Here is a 17,025-nt window from a genome sequence, read left to right as displayed (position 1 = left end):
AAGTTGAATTTACACAGATCCATAGGATGGGTGTACGGTAATGGATGTTTGTGAACAGGTAGGAGACACAAGGACAACCACCCTGCCGAAGGCTTACAATCTAGAGGGAGAGGTAGGGGACCAGAGTTCAGCTGCAGATTTAGAGCACCAGTGAGGGCGGGGGTAAGCCAGAGTGAAAAGGTGCATTTTGAGGGCCCTTTGAAGCTGTTGGAGGGCACAGCCCTAATGGGGGAGATAGGAGGTTTCATAGTGTTGGAGCAGCTCTTGAGAAGTCCTGGAGTCCTGCATGGGACTGGGTGATGCGGGGGGCAGTCAGGCCAAAGTTCATTGGAGGAGCAGAGTGAGCGGCTGGGTGTGTACCTCTGAGCAAGATCACCTGTAGCAAACAGGTGCTGAAAATATGCTAATTACCACCTGAATCTATTTAAAATGGAGAAATTCTGACGCTTGACCATAAGCATGCAGAACAGAAAGAAGAGCAACGAATTGTCTGAGGACATGAGACCCCAAATTATAGATCCCAAGGCAACTTCTGCAGTGCTTTACACAGTACAGTCTTGTCACCAACTGTCCCTCAGAGGGGCTTACAATCTAATACCTACTGTATTCATATGTCCATCATGGTCTGAAGAAAATTTAAGTGGGAGGAAATCTGTGTTTCTGGAGGAATCTCACACAGACACAGGAAGAACATAAAAACTCAATGCGGTGGCTGGGATTCAAACTGGGGAACCAATTCTGCAAGGTGAAAGTGCTAACCACTACGCCAACATACTGCCTATGTCCATGTGTCCACTGTGTGCAACAGTGTAAAGAAATCTACAGCTCATTGCACTCTAGCTAATCTCCCTGGACCTGGACAGAAAGATTGTTACAATGAAAAGTTGTTTAAATGGTGGCTAAAGAAGTTCAATTAACCACTTTATCCACCACTACAGTATATCTACGTCCTCTGTAACTTCATCTAAGCCACGAGTCAGTAGATATACGTCTTGTAGCAGAAGCAGTGCTGTGCAGGATTGGGCTTGTTCCTGTGTACATTTCTGATGCAGCATTAATTGGTGAATGGGACTATATGTTTCCTGAGCTAATGAGATTGCTTTTTACCATTAAAAATACTTTTATATTCTCAGTTCATAGTGAAAAATACTCTGTAGCATAATTTCAGAATCAAATATCTTCACCATACATTGTGACAGGAACATAATCTAAGTTTTAAGCGGTAAAAATAGCCAAACAAAATGTTTGTTTATCTGCAGCAGTACTTTTTATTTTTACACTGGAATTGGTAAAACTGAGAAATGTGTTTTTTTCTTTTTTTTCTTGGCTTTCCCATTAAAATTCATAGAAAACACAATTGTTCAAGGGAAAAAATGGCATACAATGAAAGCCTAGTTTATCTTGAAAAAATATATATATATTTTGTTTCTGTGTCATAAGTAGGGATACACTTATTTCTGATTAAATAAGGACATAGCTAAACTGACAAAACTGCTCTGGTCCATAAGTGGGAAAACCAGGTCTGGATGTGAAGTGGTTAACTTCCAAACAAGTTTAAGATGGCATTCAGACACAGAGCACAACAGTGTCAGCTCACACTATTAGTCACCATCTGAATAAAAAAGGACAATATGGCAGGAGACCCAGGAGGACCCCACTGCTGACACAGCAACATAAAAAGAAACACAATTGGAGTTTGCAAAAGGTGCCAATTACTAGACCGTTTTACCACTTCCATGTAGTATTAGGGTAAACAGACTTTGAATACTATGAATAGATTGTGCAGGTAAGCTCTCATACTACATGGAAGTGGTCAAATTGGCTAATGATTTCCCAATCCAAATTGTATGTGTACACACTTTAAAACTTACCTATGCCTTTGGGAAAATGTCCTCCATACAGATGAGATATGAATAAAGTTTACAGAAAAACAAAAACAGTAAAACCTGGAGGAGGTTCACTGATGATTTGAGGTTGCTTTGCTGCTTCAGGCACTGGCAACATTTAAAGTCTACCAAAGAATTCTGGGACCCAATTTAGGGCCCAGAGTCACAAAACTGGGCCTCAGTCTGGAGTCATGGTTCTTCTAGCGGGATAGAGACCCAAAACATATTTCAAAAAGCACCCAGAAAGGATTTCAGACCAAAATGAATGACCAGCCATGAGTCTACAGCTAAATCCCATAGAGTACCTGTGGAGAGATATCTGAACCTGAGACACCTGAAGCAGCTCGTAGAGGTAGTGATAGGTAGAGTGCTCCAAATTTCCAGTGGGGAAATCTAAAAGACCAATTGATTTTAACATCACTTTCAAAGGGAGTGCTACCAAGTATCAAGTTGAGGGAGCCAATAATTTGGGTTTTCACCATTTTTTTAAGTTGTGTGTAATATCTTAGGGTTTTTTGTTGTTCTGCTTGCTTTTCTGTGTTCTAATGCCAACAAAAGGAAAAAAAAAATCAAGTAGTGATTATGTACACAATTTTGAGACCTGTTCAGCTTTTTTTTCCACTTCGGGCATACGTTAGTACCAGTTATAGACGTGGATCCTGTGGTCCGGCTGTGTTATCAGCATTGTATACAATGGGCCTGATACGTGAACCTACTGCTGTGTGTAGGCAGCACATGGCAATATTACTGGTACAAATGCCAACAGAATACTGTGGGTCACGCTAATTGTGCAACACACAACGCACAATGGCATAGTGGTTAGCGCTCTGGTTCCCCGGTTCGTATCCCAGCCAGGTCAACATCTGCACAGAGTTTGTATGTTCTCCCCGTGTCTGCATGGCTTTCCTCCCACATCCCAGAAACATACAGATAAGTTAATTGGCTTCCCCCTAAAATTGGCCCTAGACTAGGATACATACACTGCACTACACGATATAGACATACAACTGTGGTAGGGAATAGATTGTGAGCCCCTTTGAGGGACAGTTAGTGGCAAGACAATATACTCAGTACAGTACAGTGCTGTTTAATGTCGGCACTATATAAATAAACACACGATACTCTGTGGTAGAGTTTATCAGAGCCCGCCGTAATTGTTCGGAGGCAGCTTGGCTCGACGAGGAGTTTGGGAAAATGGAGGCTAGACTGCGGGAGAGGGGTTATCCCGAATCGATGATTAGAAGGGGCAAAGCTCGGGCGCTTTCCAGGGATAGGAACCAACTTCTGGAGAATACAGGCCGGAGTGGTACAAAGTCTCCTAGACCCACCTTTGTGACAACCTATAGTGTTGAGTATAACAAGATCGTTTCAATCCTCAAAAAATACCTCCCGATTTTGGAGGGGGATGAGGATTTATATGTTATACAGCAGGGGGTACGTTTTGCAAGTAGGCGTGCCCCCACTCTGGCCCAATCACTATCCCCAAGCTTGTTTAACTCTGGGTCCGGGAATCCCACCTGGCTTAATACGACAGGCTCATATAGATGTGGGGTGAGGACATGTCGCTATTGTAATGTTCATACTCGAGCTCAGGAAGCTATCTCCGCCACGAACGGTCATAGGTTCCCCATCAAACAGTTTATTAACTGTGGCACTCGATATGTCATATATTTGGTTAATTGTAGTGAGTGTGCCCTGCAATATGTAGGGTGCACCACCAGACCTTTGCGTGCCAGAATAGGGGAACATTACTGCGGTCCGGGTTGGATGAGTACCAATGTTTCGAATGTGGCGAAACACTTTCGCCAGGTTCACCATGGCGACATGTCCTCTTTTTCTTATCATGGCCTAGAAAGGATATCTCAAAGTGCTAGGGGTGGTGATACAATTAAACAATCAAAAAGCCGTAAGGCTTTATGGATCTATAGGTTGGGCACGAGACTCCCTAGCGGTTTAAATTCCCGATGGGATTTAGCCTTAATTACCTAATTTTGCACCTGAGCCCGCTTTTTTCTCTCCCTCTTTTTACTATTTGTATTATTATATATAGTTGATTTTATTGTTTTAAATATACTTACTATTGTTAATATCCCCTCTTTATGTGGAGTTGAAGGTTATCCCTGGTTACAGGGCCGCCTCCCCCACAGGAGGAGGGTATATAAGATCTTCTTGTGTCAGTCTTACTTCAGCTATGATTAAGGACCATCTGGTCTGAAACATGTCAGCTGGAGATGTGTGATTGTGTGTGCTGATTCTTTGGATACGTCCACAATAAAGGACTTCGTTTAGGACTACGTGCGGGCCTTCCTCTTCTTCTGCTATAGTTTCATGGATTTGGCCATCCTGGTTCCGGCACTATCCTGATCTGAGTGAGCGGTGTTTCCGAGTGTCTTTCTGCAGTAATATTATTGTTTGTTGCCTGGGCATGCCCGTATTGCTGCAGGTTTATACATCAGACATATTGTCACTGTGTAGAATGACTATGGGAATATCTGATTGTTTTGGCATCCTTGTAATATAGGAGCTATTTTACATCAGACATAATCGCTTTTATTAAAATCCCAAAAGTGCTGCATGTAACATTTTTGCAGCAATAATGATTTTGGAAAAAGTATAGAAAACCTACTTTTGGACATACAGTATTAAAACCTGCTGGGCGGTCTGGACGAGCTCAGCTCGTCCAGTACCGCCGGAGCCTGCCGCTCAGGCCCTGCTGGGCCGATTTGGCTCAAGTAAAAAGCAGCACACGCAGCCGGCACTTTGCCAGCTGCGTGTGCTGCCTGATCGCCGCCGCTCTGCGGCGATCCGCCGCGAGCAGCGGCGAAAGAGGGTCCCCCCAGCCGCCTGAGCCCAGCGTAGCCGGAACAAAAAGTTCCGGCCAGCGCTAAGGGCTGGATCGGAGGCGGCTGACGTCAGGACGTCGGCTGACGTCCATGACGTCACTCCGCTCGTCGCTATGGCGACGAGGGAAGCAAAACAAGGAAGGCCGCTCATTGCGGCCTTCCTTGTTTATTCTGGGCGCCGGAGGCGATCGGAAGAACGCCTCCGGAGCGCCCTCTAGTGGGCTTTCATGCAGCCAACTTTTAGTTGGCTGCATGAAATAGTTTTTTTTTATTAAAAAAAAACCCTCCCGCAGCCTCCCTGGCGATCTTAATAGAACGCCAGGCAGGTTAATGAATTACATAATGTTGGTTTCTTACACAAATGAATTCTCATCTTATTAACTTTCTATTGAGTATAGTAGTCACCCAATGCCAAGATACAGTCAGTAGCTTTGCACATTTGTGACAGTCTGTACTGATATTTTTATATTTGACTTCATTTAGTACTTGTGCGAGTACAATGAGATTGTTTGCACATGTTTGTGTTGCATTTAAGTGGCCACACACCAGCATGGCTGCAGAGCCACCTATGTGTTCGGCATTTCCTAATACTGGCCTAATAAAAACAAGCTTGCTGATTCCTACACACTGTGTTCCCTTCCCTGTCCCCATCTCTCCTTCCTTTTATGTTGTCCTAGCGTCTTGTTCTGCCATAAACGTGGAAGCTAAGCAGCGTGAGGCTCTGTGGCATTTATTTTATTGACTTGAATAAATCAATTAAGAGATTTAAACAGTGTAACTCAGTGTGGTGGGAAAAGGGTAACCAGATGCATTTAATAGTTCAGTTTTAAATCTCCAGCCTCCCGTGGGATATGTAAAGCCCCCAGCAGGGCGATGTTTTGCAAGTGGCACAACACTTAATGCACACATTTCCTGATGATTTTGCACAACTTGCTTTACTTTAGCTGTGGTTCTTAGTCTAATAGTATTGTGCTTGGTTTTGTTATATTTTTTTGAATATATTAATCATCAGTTTATCTGCAAAGAGTTTGTATGTTCTCTCCGTATCTGCGCGGGTTTCCTCCGGGCACTCTGGTTTCCTCCCACATTCCAAAAACATACAGATAAGTTAATTGGCTCCCCCTAAAATTGGCCCTAGACTACAGTACTTACACTACATAATATAGACATATGGCAATGGTAGGGATTAAATTGTGAGCTCCTTTGAGGGACAATTAGTGACAAGATTTATATATATACACTGTACAGCGCTGCGTAATATGTCGGCGCTATAAAAATACTAAATAATAATAATAAAAATAATAATCAGTTTATTTGCCCACTTTTTTTGTATGTTTTAAAAGACCAGTAAAACTAAAACAAAGCTGTAGGTGGAGGAGGAAAAGCAAAAGTTGGCACTGCAGACAATCCGGTTTATTCTATAAAAATATGCAAGCAGCAACATAGAAAAGTGTGCTATCCAGTGCTTATTGCTAAGCCTCCGTAGAAGCGCAGCTTTACGTGAAACGGCCGTCAGGCAGCTGTGCTCTGCACCCACCATCCATCAGAATACAGAATACAGAATTCTTTATTCGCCAAGTGCGACAGGCGCCGCACCCCGCAATTATTTGTGGACACAGGCAATTGGCTAAGATGGCATGGTGCATGGTGCAAATAACAATTAACACATGGTGCAAATAACACAACAACATAGAGCAAATTAAAATACAAATATTGTAACAACATGGTGCAAAAAAACAAAACCTAGTGAGAGTAGCTACATTCTATACAGCCGCATCTTTACACTGCAATGCTTAGTACTGGTGGCAACTGTCATTGTGCCAAGAGTAAGCATATGGGCATCAGTCATTGGGCATGCGCTCGTGCTCTGGGGTGCCAAGGGTCTTGGAGGGTGCTAGAAAATGGCGTTGAAGAATGGTCTGAATTGAGGAGGGTAATCGCTTGTGGGAAAAATGGATTTCTGCGCCTGGTGGTTTTGGTAGGGATGGACCTATAGCGACGCCCTGAGCGGAGGAGGGTGAAGAAGTGATTTCCAGGGTGAGAGGGGTCATGTATGATCCTGTTGGCCCTGGACTTCATTCTGGAAGTATGGAGAAGGTCTAGTGGAGGCAGTGGGAACCCGATAATCCTCTCTGCAGTGTTGATAACTCTCTGGAGTTTGAGCCTGTCCCTTGCGTTTGCACCCGAGTACCAGACAATGATGGAGGAGCAAAGGACAGATTCAATGGCCGCCGTGTAGAAACTGGTCAGTAGTTCCCTTGGCATTCCAAACTTCCTCAGCTGTCTCAGGAAGAACAGTCTCTGCTGGGCTTTCTTTTGTGTTGTGGAGGTATTTACATCCCATTTCAATTTCTCGGTGATGGTGGTGCCTAGGAGCCGCGCACTTTGTACCCTGGTGACCTCCGTGCCATTGATAAAGACTGGGCTGGGTGGTGGAGCGTTCTTCCTGAAGTCCACTATCAGTTCCACAGTTTTTGCCGCATTTAGTACAAGTCTGTTGTCTGAGCACCACCCGAGGGTCCGCTCAATCTCGCGGTGATATTCAAGCTCGCCATCTTCACCGATGAGACCTAGAATGGTGGTATCATCCGCAAACTTAATGACCTTGACCATGTCCACAGATGAGGTGCAGCTGTTTGTGTACAGGGAAAAGAGCAGCGGCGATAGTACACACCCTTGCGGTGCACCAGTGTTGGTAGTTCTTGCACTGGAGGAGCAGTCGGCAAGTCTAACTAGCTGTGTCCTATTAGTGAGAAAGTCTTTGATCCAGGCACAGAGGGTAGGGTCAACACCAAGTCGTTGCAGGTTGTCCTGCAGAATGGTCGGACAGATGGTGTTAAATGCGGAACTGAAGTCCAGGAGGAGGATCCTTGCATATGACTTGGATTTATCCAGGTGTTCAGTGATGTGTGCAAGAATGATGTTGATGGTGTCATCCACAGATCGGTTGACCCTGTATGCAAATTGGAGAGGGTCCAGTAGTGGATCAGTGTGGTTCTGCAGATGGGATAGGACCAGTCTTTCGAAGGTCTTCATGATGATTGGGGTTAAGGCCACCGGTCTGAAGTTGTTTAGATCCGTGACTCCTGGCTTCTTGGGGACTGGAATGATGTCGGCTTTTTTGAAACAGGAAGGAACTTTGCCCAGCTCCAGGGATCTGTTGAAAATGGAGGCGAGGACCGGGGCTAGCTGACCTGCACAGATTTTCAGACAGGATGGGGATATGCCATCCGGGCCTGAGGCCCTCCTTGTCTTTAGCTTCCGGAGGTGCTTTAGATAGAACATCGGTCTCCTGGACTGTAGCCAGTGCTGGGGGGGGGGGGGGGGCATGCAGACCAGAGTGTGGAGGAGAGGAGGGTCGTGGATGCCTGAGAGAGGATGTGGGCGCCTGATCTGCGGGGTGGATTGGTTCGGCCTCGAACCTGCAATAGAATTTATTGAGCTCCTCGGCTAGTGCGGTGTTTGGAAGTATGTGTTGAGGAGTGGGCCTGAAGTTTGTGGCAACCCTTAGGCCTTTCCAGACCTCTCAAGCGTTGTTGGATTGAAGGTTGATTTTCAGCTTGTTTGAGTATTCTCTCTTTGCCACCTTCAGCTCTCGTTTTAAGGTGTTCCTGGCCTCCCTGAACTCCTCTGGTGTTCCAGATTTGTGGGCTTCCTCTTTTGACTTGCGTAGCTTGCGTAGTCTGCCATTGAACCAGGGCTTATTGTTGTTTGGGAAGATCACCCACTGACTGCCCACCGACACCGGTATGTGCACATATTTTTGACTTGTTGCACTGGATAGCACAATTTTCTATGTTGCTGGTTGCATATTTTTAATAGAATAAACTGGATTGTCTGCAGAGCCAACTTTTGCGTTTCCCCCTCCACGTGCAGTATTGTGTCTTGTGGTCTGAGCATGCAGAGCATGGTTATTGGCTAACCAGCCGGCCCTGAATGGTGCAGTCACCACCCTCCCCAAGTGCACTGCAGTGCCAACACTTGGCTCTACATCTCCCACTTTCCAAAACTAAAACAAAATTTGAACTTCTGTATGAAATATAAACTTCTAGCCCCAAATGTGTTTTTAAGTCCTTTTACATAAACTAAAAGTTTAAAAAGGTAGAAGGTATTTACAGCATATGTAATGAACTCAAAAAGATGCTGGAGAGTAAACAGGAGCTGACTCCTCCTAGCAAAAGATGCGGACCTGAACTAAGGAATTTCTCTCTGCTCTAAAAGATAAGCAACAGCATACTAACCTTTCAAGAAAAAACATTTTTGTTATAGCTGATACAAATCCTGCAATAAATCTGCAGTGTTTCTATTTCCTGCTTTCATGTAAGCAGACATTATTATTATTATTATTATTGATTTATAAAGCGCCAACATATTCCGTGGTGCTGTACAAAGTAAGAAACAAACATGGGGTACATAATAATACAGACAATGGTGTACACCAATATACAAAATACATAATTAGTGACAAAATACAAAGAATGATACAAAATACAAATTATCGAATTGGTAATGACAGTGATAAAATTAACATGATGAATAAAATGTATAATGGTTACCAAGACACAAAAGGGGGGAGAGAGCCCTGCCCTTGAGAGCTTACAATCTAAAGGGAATGGGGGGGGGGGGGGGACAGGAGGAGGGGTAGTATGCAGCACATATATATATGTGCTTTGTGTTTTAGGATACCTAGTAGGAGTGCAATTTGGTCTTAGTACAAAGGGAAGTGGCCTAAGGTAGCGCATATGCTTGTCGGAACAAGTGTGTTTTTAGAGAGCGTTTAACGGTAACAAAGGGTTAACATCCTGTGTTTACAAATTAGCTGCTCTGCCAAGGCAGCCAGCTGAGGGATCAAATTACACTGGTGATTAGTCACAGATGAGGGGGAATTAGACAGGCTAAACTCTCTAAATACATACCTGTGCAAGCGTTCAGGTCCACTTTAAGACTTTTTTGTGCCTCCACTGTTTGAACGTCATAGCTGCCATTTTATGCATCTGGGGTTGGATCATGGCATTTGGGGGTTTGCGTCTCCCCTCCATCTTGGAGCTCTGCCCCCCAACAAGGCTCTTACTGAATCCAGTTAGGGTATGGGTGCATACTATGCCTTCTCCACGCACCCTTTTTGATCATGCTCATGAATGTCTATGCCGCCTCTTCGACCCACCCCCATCCCCCCCTCCCTCCACCCCAAATCCCCCCGATTTCCCCCCCCCCCCCCCCCCCCCCCCCCCCTGACTTTCACCTTTTTTTTTTTTTTTTTTTTTTTTTTTTTTAGCTCAGGTGTGCTATAATAAATTAAGGCTCTAAGAGTTTGGAAGACTCGTGCCACTACTACAATGAGCCTCATAACAGGACATCCCTGCCAAATGAAGGCATGTTTGTTTCTCCAATGAAAGTCATTCCTAAAGTTACGGTCAGTTACAATTCCAGCAGCATAAAATTGTAATAACCAGTTGGTAAGAGCAAAGCTTCACTGATATAAAAACTGACTCAAGAAGAGGCTCCCTCTTCCCCTGTTTGAAAGCCGTTAATGCTAATCTTTTTTTTTTTTTTTTTTAACATTCATAGCTGACTGGGTGGTCTTGTAGGTAGTTGGGCCACGTCAGACTATACGCGCTGCAGTGCGCATTTTGGCAGTGCATATAGGGTGCGACACGCAAGAACGATAGGTCATAGACAGCCCTTCTACCATTCCCATCATATGCACTGCAATGCGCTATCGCACTGCTGCATGCATTTTTCGGGAATCGCAGCGCAGATTTATTCACTGTAGTGAATGGGATGCACAGTGCATAGTAGCACAGATGGTGTGCAATCGTACGCGTTACATTCCGATAGCACAGCCATCTGCGCTAAATGATCTGAACGAGGCCTTAGAGCACATTGCAGGTGCTGTGATATGCCAGTATATTGCTGCTGTTTCCCCCGGTAAGGAAATACATGGCCATTGCAAGACGTCAGACACTAGAACACTGGCTCTGACAGGCCAGTTTTGGGTGTCCAAATCAAGTATACATTCTGCTTTACAAAAGCGAAGTGCTTTGATTCATGTGGACTAAGTTGCTGACCTGAAGAAACTGTAAAATACTCCCTCTTTGGGTGAATTAATGTTAGTACTATGTTAGGGCAGCAGTTAACCCTCTGGACCATTTCACACCGGTGCGATGCAGTATTTTTTCTGTACCCTTTCATACTGCCACAGTACGGTGTGATGTGACGGAAGAAACGTTTTCGCTGCATTCCCGACGCTAGGACAAAACTACATTACTTGCGTTGCTCTGCGTCGGACCAGAAATCATGTTACTCTGGGGCGACGCAGGGATTTTAAAAATGTTGGCATTGCAATGTTGCAGTGCGGAAGTGTATTTTAAAGTTACGCTTCCGTGCACTTCCGCATACCCGAAGCATTCATCACTTCCTGCTTGGCTGGTGGCCAGACAGGGAACACCGGGTACTAAGTGTTCCCTAAAGGCCTGTTTCTGGCGGTGTAATGCCGGGCGCACCGCATTACTGCCGCCAGTTTGCAGTGTGAAACCAGCCTTAGGCTACTTTCAATGTATACATGTTTTGTTATGATGGGATCACAACTGTGGTGAACCCGCTTCACACTTTACAATGCGACACATACAGTGAAGCATACAGTGCAATGCGATCATAACCGTTAAGCATACAGTGTAATGTGACGCAAACAGTGACTCATATAGAACATTGGAAGTATGATTCACTGAAGCAGCAAATTGGGGTGCATGCAGCAAGTGGACTAATTAGGGACCAATGCAAAATATTAATAATTGGGATGCCAGAGTGGAAATCTGGGCGCTTGGTAAACAGCGGGCTATATAACGGGCACCCAAATGCCGATATTTTTAGGCGTTGATGGCGGCGCACTGGAACTGGGGTGATTGCCGTAAATGCAATAAGATCATAGCATCGCACTGCAGCTAATAAAATCGGACCCTTAGGTAGCTAGTGTGCGGGGGGGTGGGGGGGAGAGGGGTGTTTGACGGTTAGGCAAGTAGTGTGTGTGTATATGGGGGGGGGGGGGGGGTTAAGGGTTAGGCATTAGGTAGGTAGTTTGTGCAGGGGGGGGGGTCTTTGTGAGAGTAGGGTTGGGTTTGGCCATGGTAAAATATCAGTATTTAATACCGATATTTTACTGTCAGCATTCCTGGGCGGCCAAATTTCCAGGCACCTTTATTGGATGTATGTTGCTTCACAGCCTCTGTAAACGTGCACATTGCGTCTTCCCACAGAACATATCCTAGAATTATGATTGCATCATGTTGCGATGCGTTTATTTTGCCCATTGTGACAGAATGCAACAAATGCAGTGTGAAAGGAACCTTAATGTGCTAGAAACCACTGTTTACTCATCCAGTTTCTTCTTTGCAGTCAGAGCCTGATGCCCATTTCTTTAGTTTCCTCTTCCCATTCCAAAAGGAAGAGGAATTTATGGAGGTTCTTGTCTGCCTAATGTACCTGACGCGGGCTCCTAAGGATATATTGGTTTACCACAGACTCTCATCTTGCTCCTCCTGCATTGGCTAAAAAGGGGAAATGGCTTGCAAACATCAGCCTGTACAAAACAGCCAGCACTAATAGGCCTGGGACCCACCTGCAGCGCTCACCAGCGATTCCAATAGCGCCAATGTAGGTGTTTCCACTGCAGCAATTGCGATTTCCTGCAGCACTTTTGCGATTTGCCTATAGCGATCCCATAGCCGGCAATTACCACCAAATCGCTATACAAAATGCAGCAAGTGAGTCCCAGGCCTAAGGGTCTGCAGTACAGATGCCAGCACAGGATCATTCCATGCAGTTAATGGCTAGGATTGTTACATTTACAAAGCAGTTGATGGGTTAATTGTGGTAACTTGGAGGGTTAGTACATGAACGTGTCATCACCGTATCGTAAATATCAGCTTAATCTCCAGACCCGAGCAAGGGAAATTTGCAAGCAATTATGTGAGTGCAGTTTATAAATACTGCCTCAAATTATTTTCCAAATAAGACAGCCTTTCTTTGGACTAGAATATATTCCCTATCTGTGGACAGTGCTGGATATGCTGCTGTCCCAGGACATTGACATAGGAGCATGACATGCACATAACACAAGCTATAGAAGTTACAGATATAAGGCTGCATCTCATATTTCTGGCAAGCAATTGTTTAGAATCTTACAGAAGCATCATTCTTACTTTTTTTTTTTTTTTTTAAGAATGATTTCCAGTGTAAACATGGTTATACCTTACTCATTTCCCAGTTGGTGGTGATAAACTAGGATCCCATGAAATCTGTCCCCATTCATCATTGTATAACTTTTTAATGTTGTGTTTACACTATAGGATGGAGCCAAGCAATATTCCCTGATTCAGACGGCAGACAATTCTCATGGTGTCTAGTAGATGTCGCTATAATTCATGATGTGTCATTACATCTGGCCTGTCTCTTCAAGCATTTTCCTCTTACCTTACAGGCTCCGTCTGGCTCAGGAGTCTGCTAACAAACTGACAGCCGAGAAGAAAGTAGGAACTAAGAAGATTAACCCAGCAGCGAGTCTGGTAAATTTAGTTAAGATGTATTTTCTCTGTATAATAATAATAATAAGCACTGACTGCTTTTGAGTGGATGGCTTGTTTATACCAAAATGCTGTACAGATTTGTGCACATTGCAATGGCAATAGGTGCTTTATAGTTGTTTGATTTGCATTTGAATAACCTTTGGTGCCCAACAGTCACAAAATTGTCAAGAAAGAACTTCAAATGCAGGAGAATGCAACAGGCGTTATTTGCAAATGTATGGCAAATGCAAATCAAAGGGAAAACAAACACGGGTTAACTACTTCATGACTTCTCAATCAAAATCCAATCTGTGCATTTAAAGGGTTACTCCATCTACACACAAACATTTATATAACATTTAATCACTATACAATATAGAAATCTTTCCAATCCCTTTATACAGTGGCTTGCAAAAGTATTCGGCCCCCTTGAAGTTTTCCACATTTTGTCACATTACTGCCACAAACATGAATCATTTTTATTGGAATTCCAGGTGAAAGACCAATACAAAGTGGTGTACACGTGAGAAGTGGAGTGAAAATCATACATTATTCCAAACATTTTTTACAAATGAATAACTGCAAAGTGGGGTGTGCGTAATTATTCAGCCCCCCTGAGTCAATACTTTGTAGAACCACCTTTTGCTGCAATTACAGCTGCCAGTCTTTTAGGGTATGTCTCTACCAGCATCTAGAGACTGCAATCTTTGCCCATTCTTCTTTGCAAAACAGCTCCAGTTCAGTCAGATTAGATGGACAGCGTTTGTGAACCACAGTTTTCAGATCTTGCCACAGATTTTCGATTGGATTTAGATCTGGACTTTGGGCCATTCTAACACATGGATATGTTTTGTTTTAAACCATTCCATTCTTGCCCTGGCTTTATGTTTAGGGTCGTTGTCCTGCTGGAAGGTGAACCTCCGCCCCAGTCTCAAGTCTTTTGCAGACTCCAAGAAATTTTCTTCCAAGATTGCCCTGTATTCGGCTCCATTCATCTTCCTGTCAACTCTGAACAGCTTCCCTGTCCCTGCTGAAGAGAAGCACCCCCAGAGCATGATACTGCCACCACCAAATTTGACAGTGGGGATGGTGTGTTCAGAGTGATGTGCAGTGTTAGTTTTCTGCCACACATGGGGTTTTCCTTTTTGGCCAAAAAGTTCTGTTTTGGTCTCATCTGACCAGAGCACCTTCTTCCACATGTTTGCTGTGTTCCCAACATGGCTTGTGGCAAACTGCAAACGGGACTTCTTATGCTTTTCTGTTAACAATGGCTTTCTTCTTGCCACTCTTCCATAAAGGCCAATTTTGTGCAGTGCATGACTAATAGTTGTCCTATGGACAGATTCCCCCACCTGAGCTGTAGATCTCTGCAGTTCGTCCAGAGTCACCATGGGCCTCTTGACTGCATTTCTGATCAGCACTCTCCTTGTTTGGCCTGTGAGTTTAGGTGGACAGCCTTGTCTTGGTAGGTTTACAGTTGTGCCATACTCCTTCCATTTCTGAATGATCGTTTGAACAGTGCTCCGTGGAATGTTTAGGGCTTTGGAAATCTTTTTGTAGCCTAAGCCTGCTTTAAATTTCTCAATAACTTTATCCCTGACCTGTCTGGTGTGTTCTTTGGACTTCATGGTGTTGTTGCTCCCAATATTCTCTTTGACAACCTCTGAGGCCGCCACAGAGCAGCTGTATTTGTACTGACATTAGATTACACACAGGTGCACTTTTAGTCATTAGCACTCATCAGGCAATGTCTATGGGCAACTGACTGCACTCAGACCAAAGGGGGCTGAATAATTACGCACACACCACTTTGCAGTTATAGATTTGTAAAAAATGTTTGGAATCCTGTATGATTTTCATTCCACTTCTCACTCGTACGCCACTTTGTATTGGTCTTTCACGTGGAATTCCAATAAAATTGATTCATGTTTGTGGCAGTAATGTGACAAAATGTGGAAAACTTCAAGAGGGCCGAATACTTTTGCAAGCCACTGTATTGAAGTTGCCCATATCCCTTATCTATCTTATTGGTTTTTATGTTTCATGTAATGCATGTGTAATACTGATTATCTACATACTTAAACTTTTTTAATTATTATTTTCATAAGGATTTATTTCTTAGGGAGATATACTTTAAGATTCAACAAATGAGTGTCCATACACACAAGCCCTTAAAGTGAAAACCGACCAGCAATTTTAGCCCCAGGACATTTCAATGGCACATTAAACATGCATTCTAACCATGTGGCTCATTACTAAGAAAAAAAATTCTCCCTCTTCTTCTTACATTTAAATGTTTGTTAGAGGCTTTTTTTTTCAATTCTCTTTTTATTGTCAAGAAAAGAAATAAGAAAAACATTAAACATAACAGCAAGTATACTCAAGAAACATCAGTAAGAGTGCATCAGCGGTAAGGCTAAAGTGAACTATAATATGCATACTATCTTCTGAATGCAGACCAGTCGAATAAGGTGTATGCTTTATCTAGTGGTGGTGTTTAAGGCCTTCTATGTAGACCAGGGATCCCAGACTGCGTCAAACTGGGAAGTAGACTCCCGTATTGTGGAAGTAAATTTCTCCAGCACATATATATATATTGTATCCTGTTTATCAGAGCATCCCTAGGAGGTGGAAGAAACTTCCAAGTTTTGGCCAAAAGCGCTTTAGTGGCATTGCAGATTTGTCCCAAAAGTTTGTTCTGGTGTTTGGAAATGTGAGGGTGGGGCCTATGAAATAATGCTGACCATGGGTCTGGGTGAACTTGTCTGTCGAGCACTTCAGATACAAGCGTATAGCACATCTTCCAGAAATCAGCTACTAGTGGACAAGACCACCAACAGTGAACTTGGTCAGCAGTGGATGTGCATCCACGAAAGCATGAGTTGGATGATCATAATCCCCATTTAAACAATTGTGAGGGGGTCCTATACCAGTCATAAAAAAAACTTGTAGTTCTAAGTGTGTGTTTGAGGCTTTTATTGCCCTACTTCTGTGGCCTGCCCTCCCCAGAAAAGGACTGCTGTAGTTAGCAGTAGCAATAAGCAAAGGGGTGGGGGGGGGGGGGGTTTGGGGGAGGGGTTGGGGAGGGAGTGGACACTGTTGCTTCAAACACACATTTGGTTACCTTCTCCTGGATACATTAATAAAGAAGGTCAGTGAGAAAGGGATGAGGGAAATGGCAGCAACTACAGCTATTAGAAACCAGTATAATCTGCAGGGGAAAAAAACACTGCTGGAATCCTTCAATAAGCATTTTATAGAAAACAGAGGTGCTTAGCAATTCTACATTCTGAATAAGATTGCATCTGTTGACGCTGCAGTTCACCAGCAAAAAGCTGTATTGAATAAATATGAAATCTATTCTTGTTTGTGGTCATTAGAAGATAAGCCTGCTTATCTTTGGAGCCCCTCTTTGTCTTTCTGTTCAGATATTCCCTATTTCAGGGGCCTTCCACCCCCAGTAGAAACACCACTGACCCTTCTAACAGTTAAGCTTTTGGTTGTTGCTAAAGAGCATGCTATCGTGGTGTGTGATTTTCCAAGTAAGTAGAGAGTGGTAGCTAAATGTGAAAAGCCCTGGAGCCCAAATGGAGGTTGCCCATTATATTGTACAGGCTTTTGTCCAGGTGTCCCCTGAGCTTGTTTAAATATCTGGAATGCCAGATAATTAAATGCCAGTGACCTTCAGGAGCATTTTCCCATCTTTACCCCTCCTGTGGGAAGCTGATCTGTCAA

General features: G+C 43.8%; 1 protein-coding gene across 4 annotated transcripts in view; it reads left to right on the top strand.

Moving 5' to 3' along the window:
- Nucleotides 1-17,025, top strand: part of FMN1 (formin 1) — a 405,926-nt gene that overhangs the window by 376,733 nt on the left and 12,168 nt on the right. For all 4 annotated transcript variants that reach the window (XM_068253927.1, XM_068253926.1, XM_068253928.1 and 1 more), the window contains one exon: nucleotides 13,206-13,290. In XM_068253927.1, coding sequence (XP_068110028.1) covers nucleotides 13,206-13,290 — 85 coding nt within the window. The remainder of the gene's footprint in view (nucleotides 1-13,205; nucleotides 13,291-17,025) is intronic.

This window comes from Hyperolius riggenbachi, chromosome 9, assembly GCF_040937935.1.
Source record: "Hyperolius riggenbachi isolate aHypRig1 chromosome 9, aHypRig1.pri, whole genome shotgun sequence".
NCBI classification, from domain to species: Eukaryota; Metazoa; Chordata; class Amphibia; order Anura; family Hyperoliidae; genus Hyperolius; species Hyperolius riggenbachi.
This window is presented reverse-complemented; position numbering and strand designations above follow the sequence as displayed.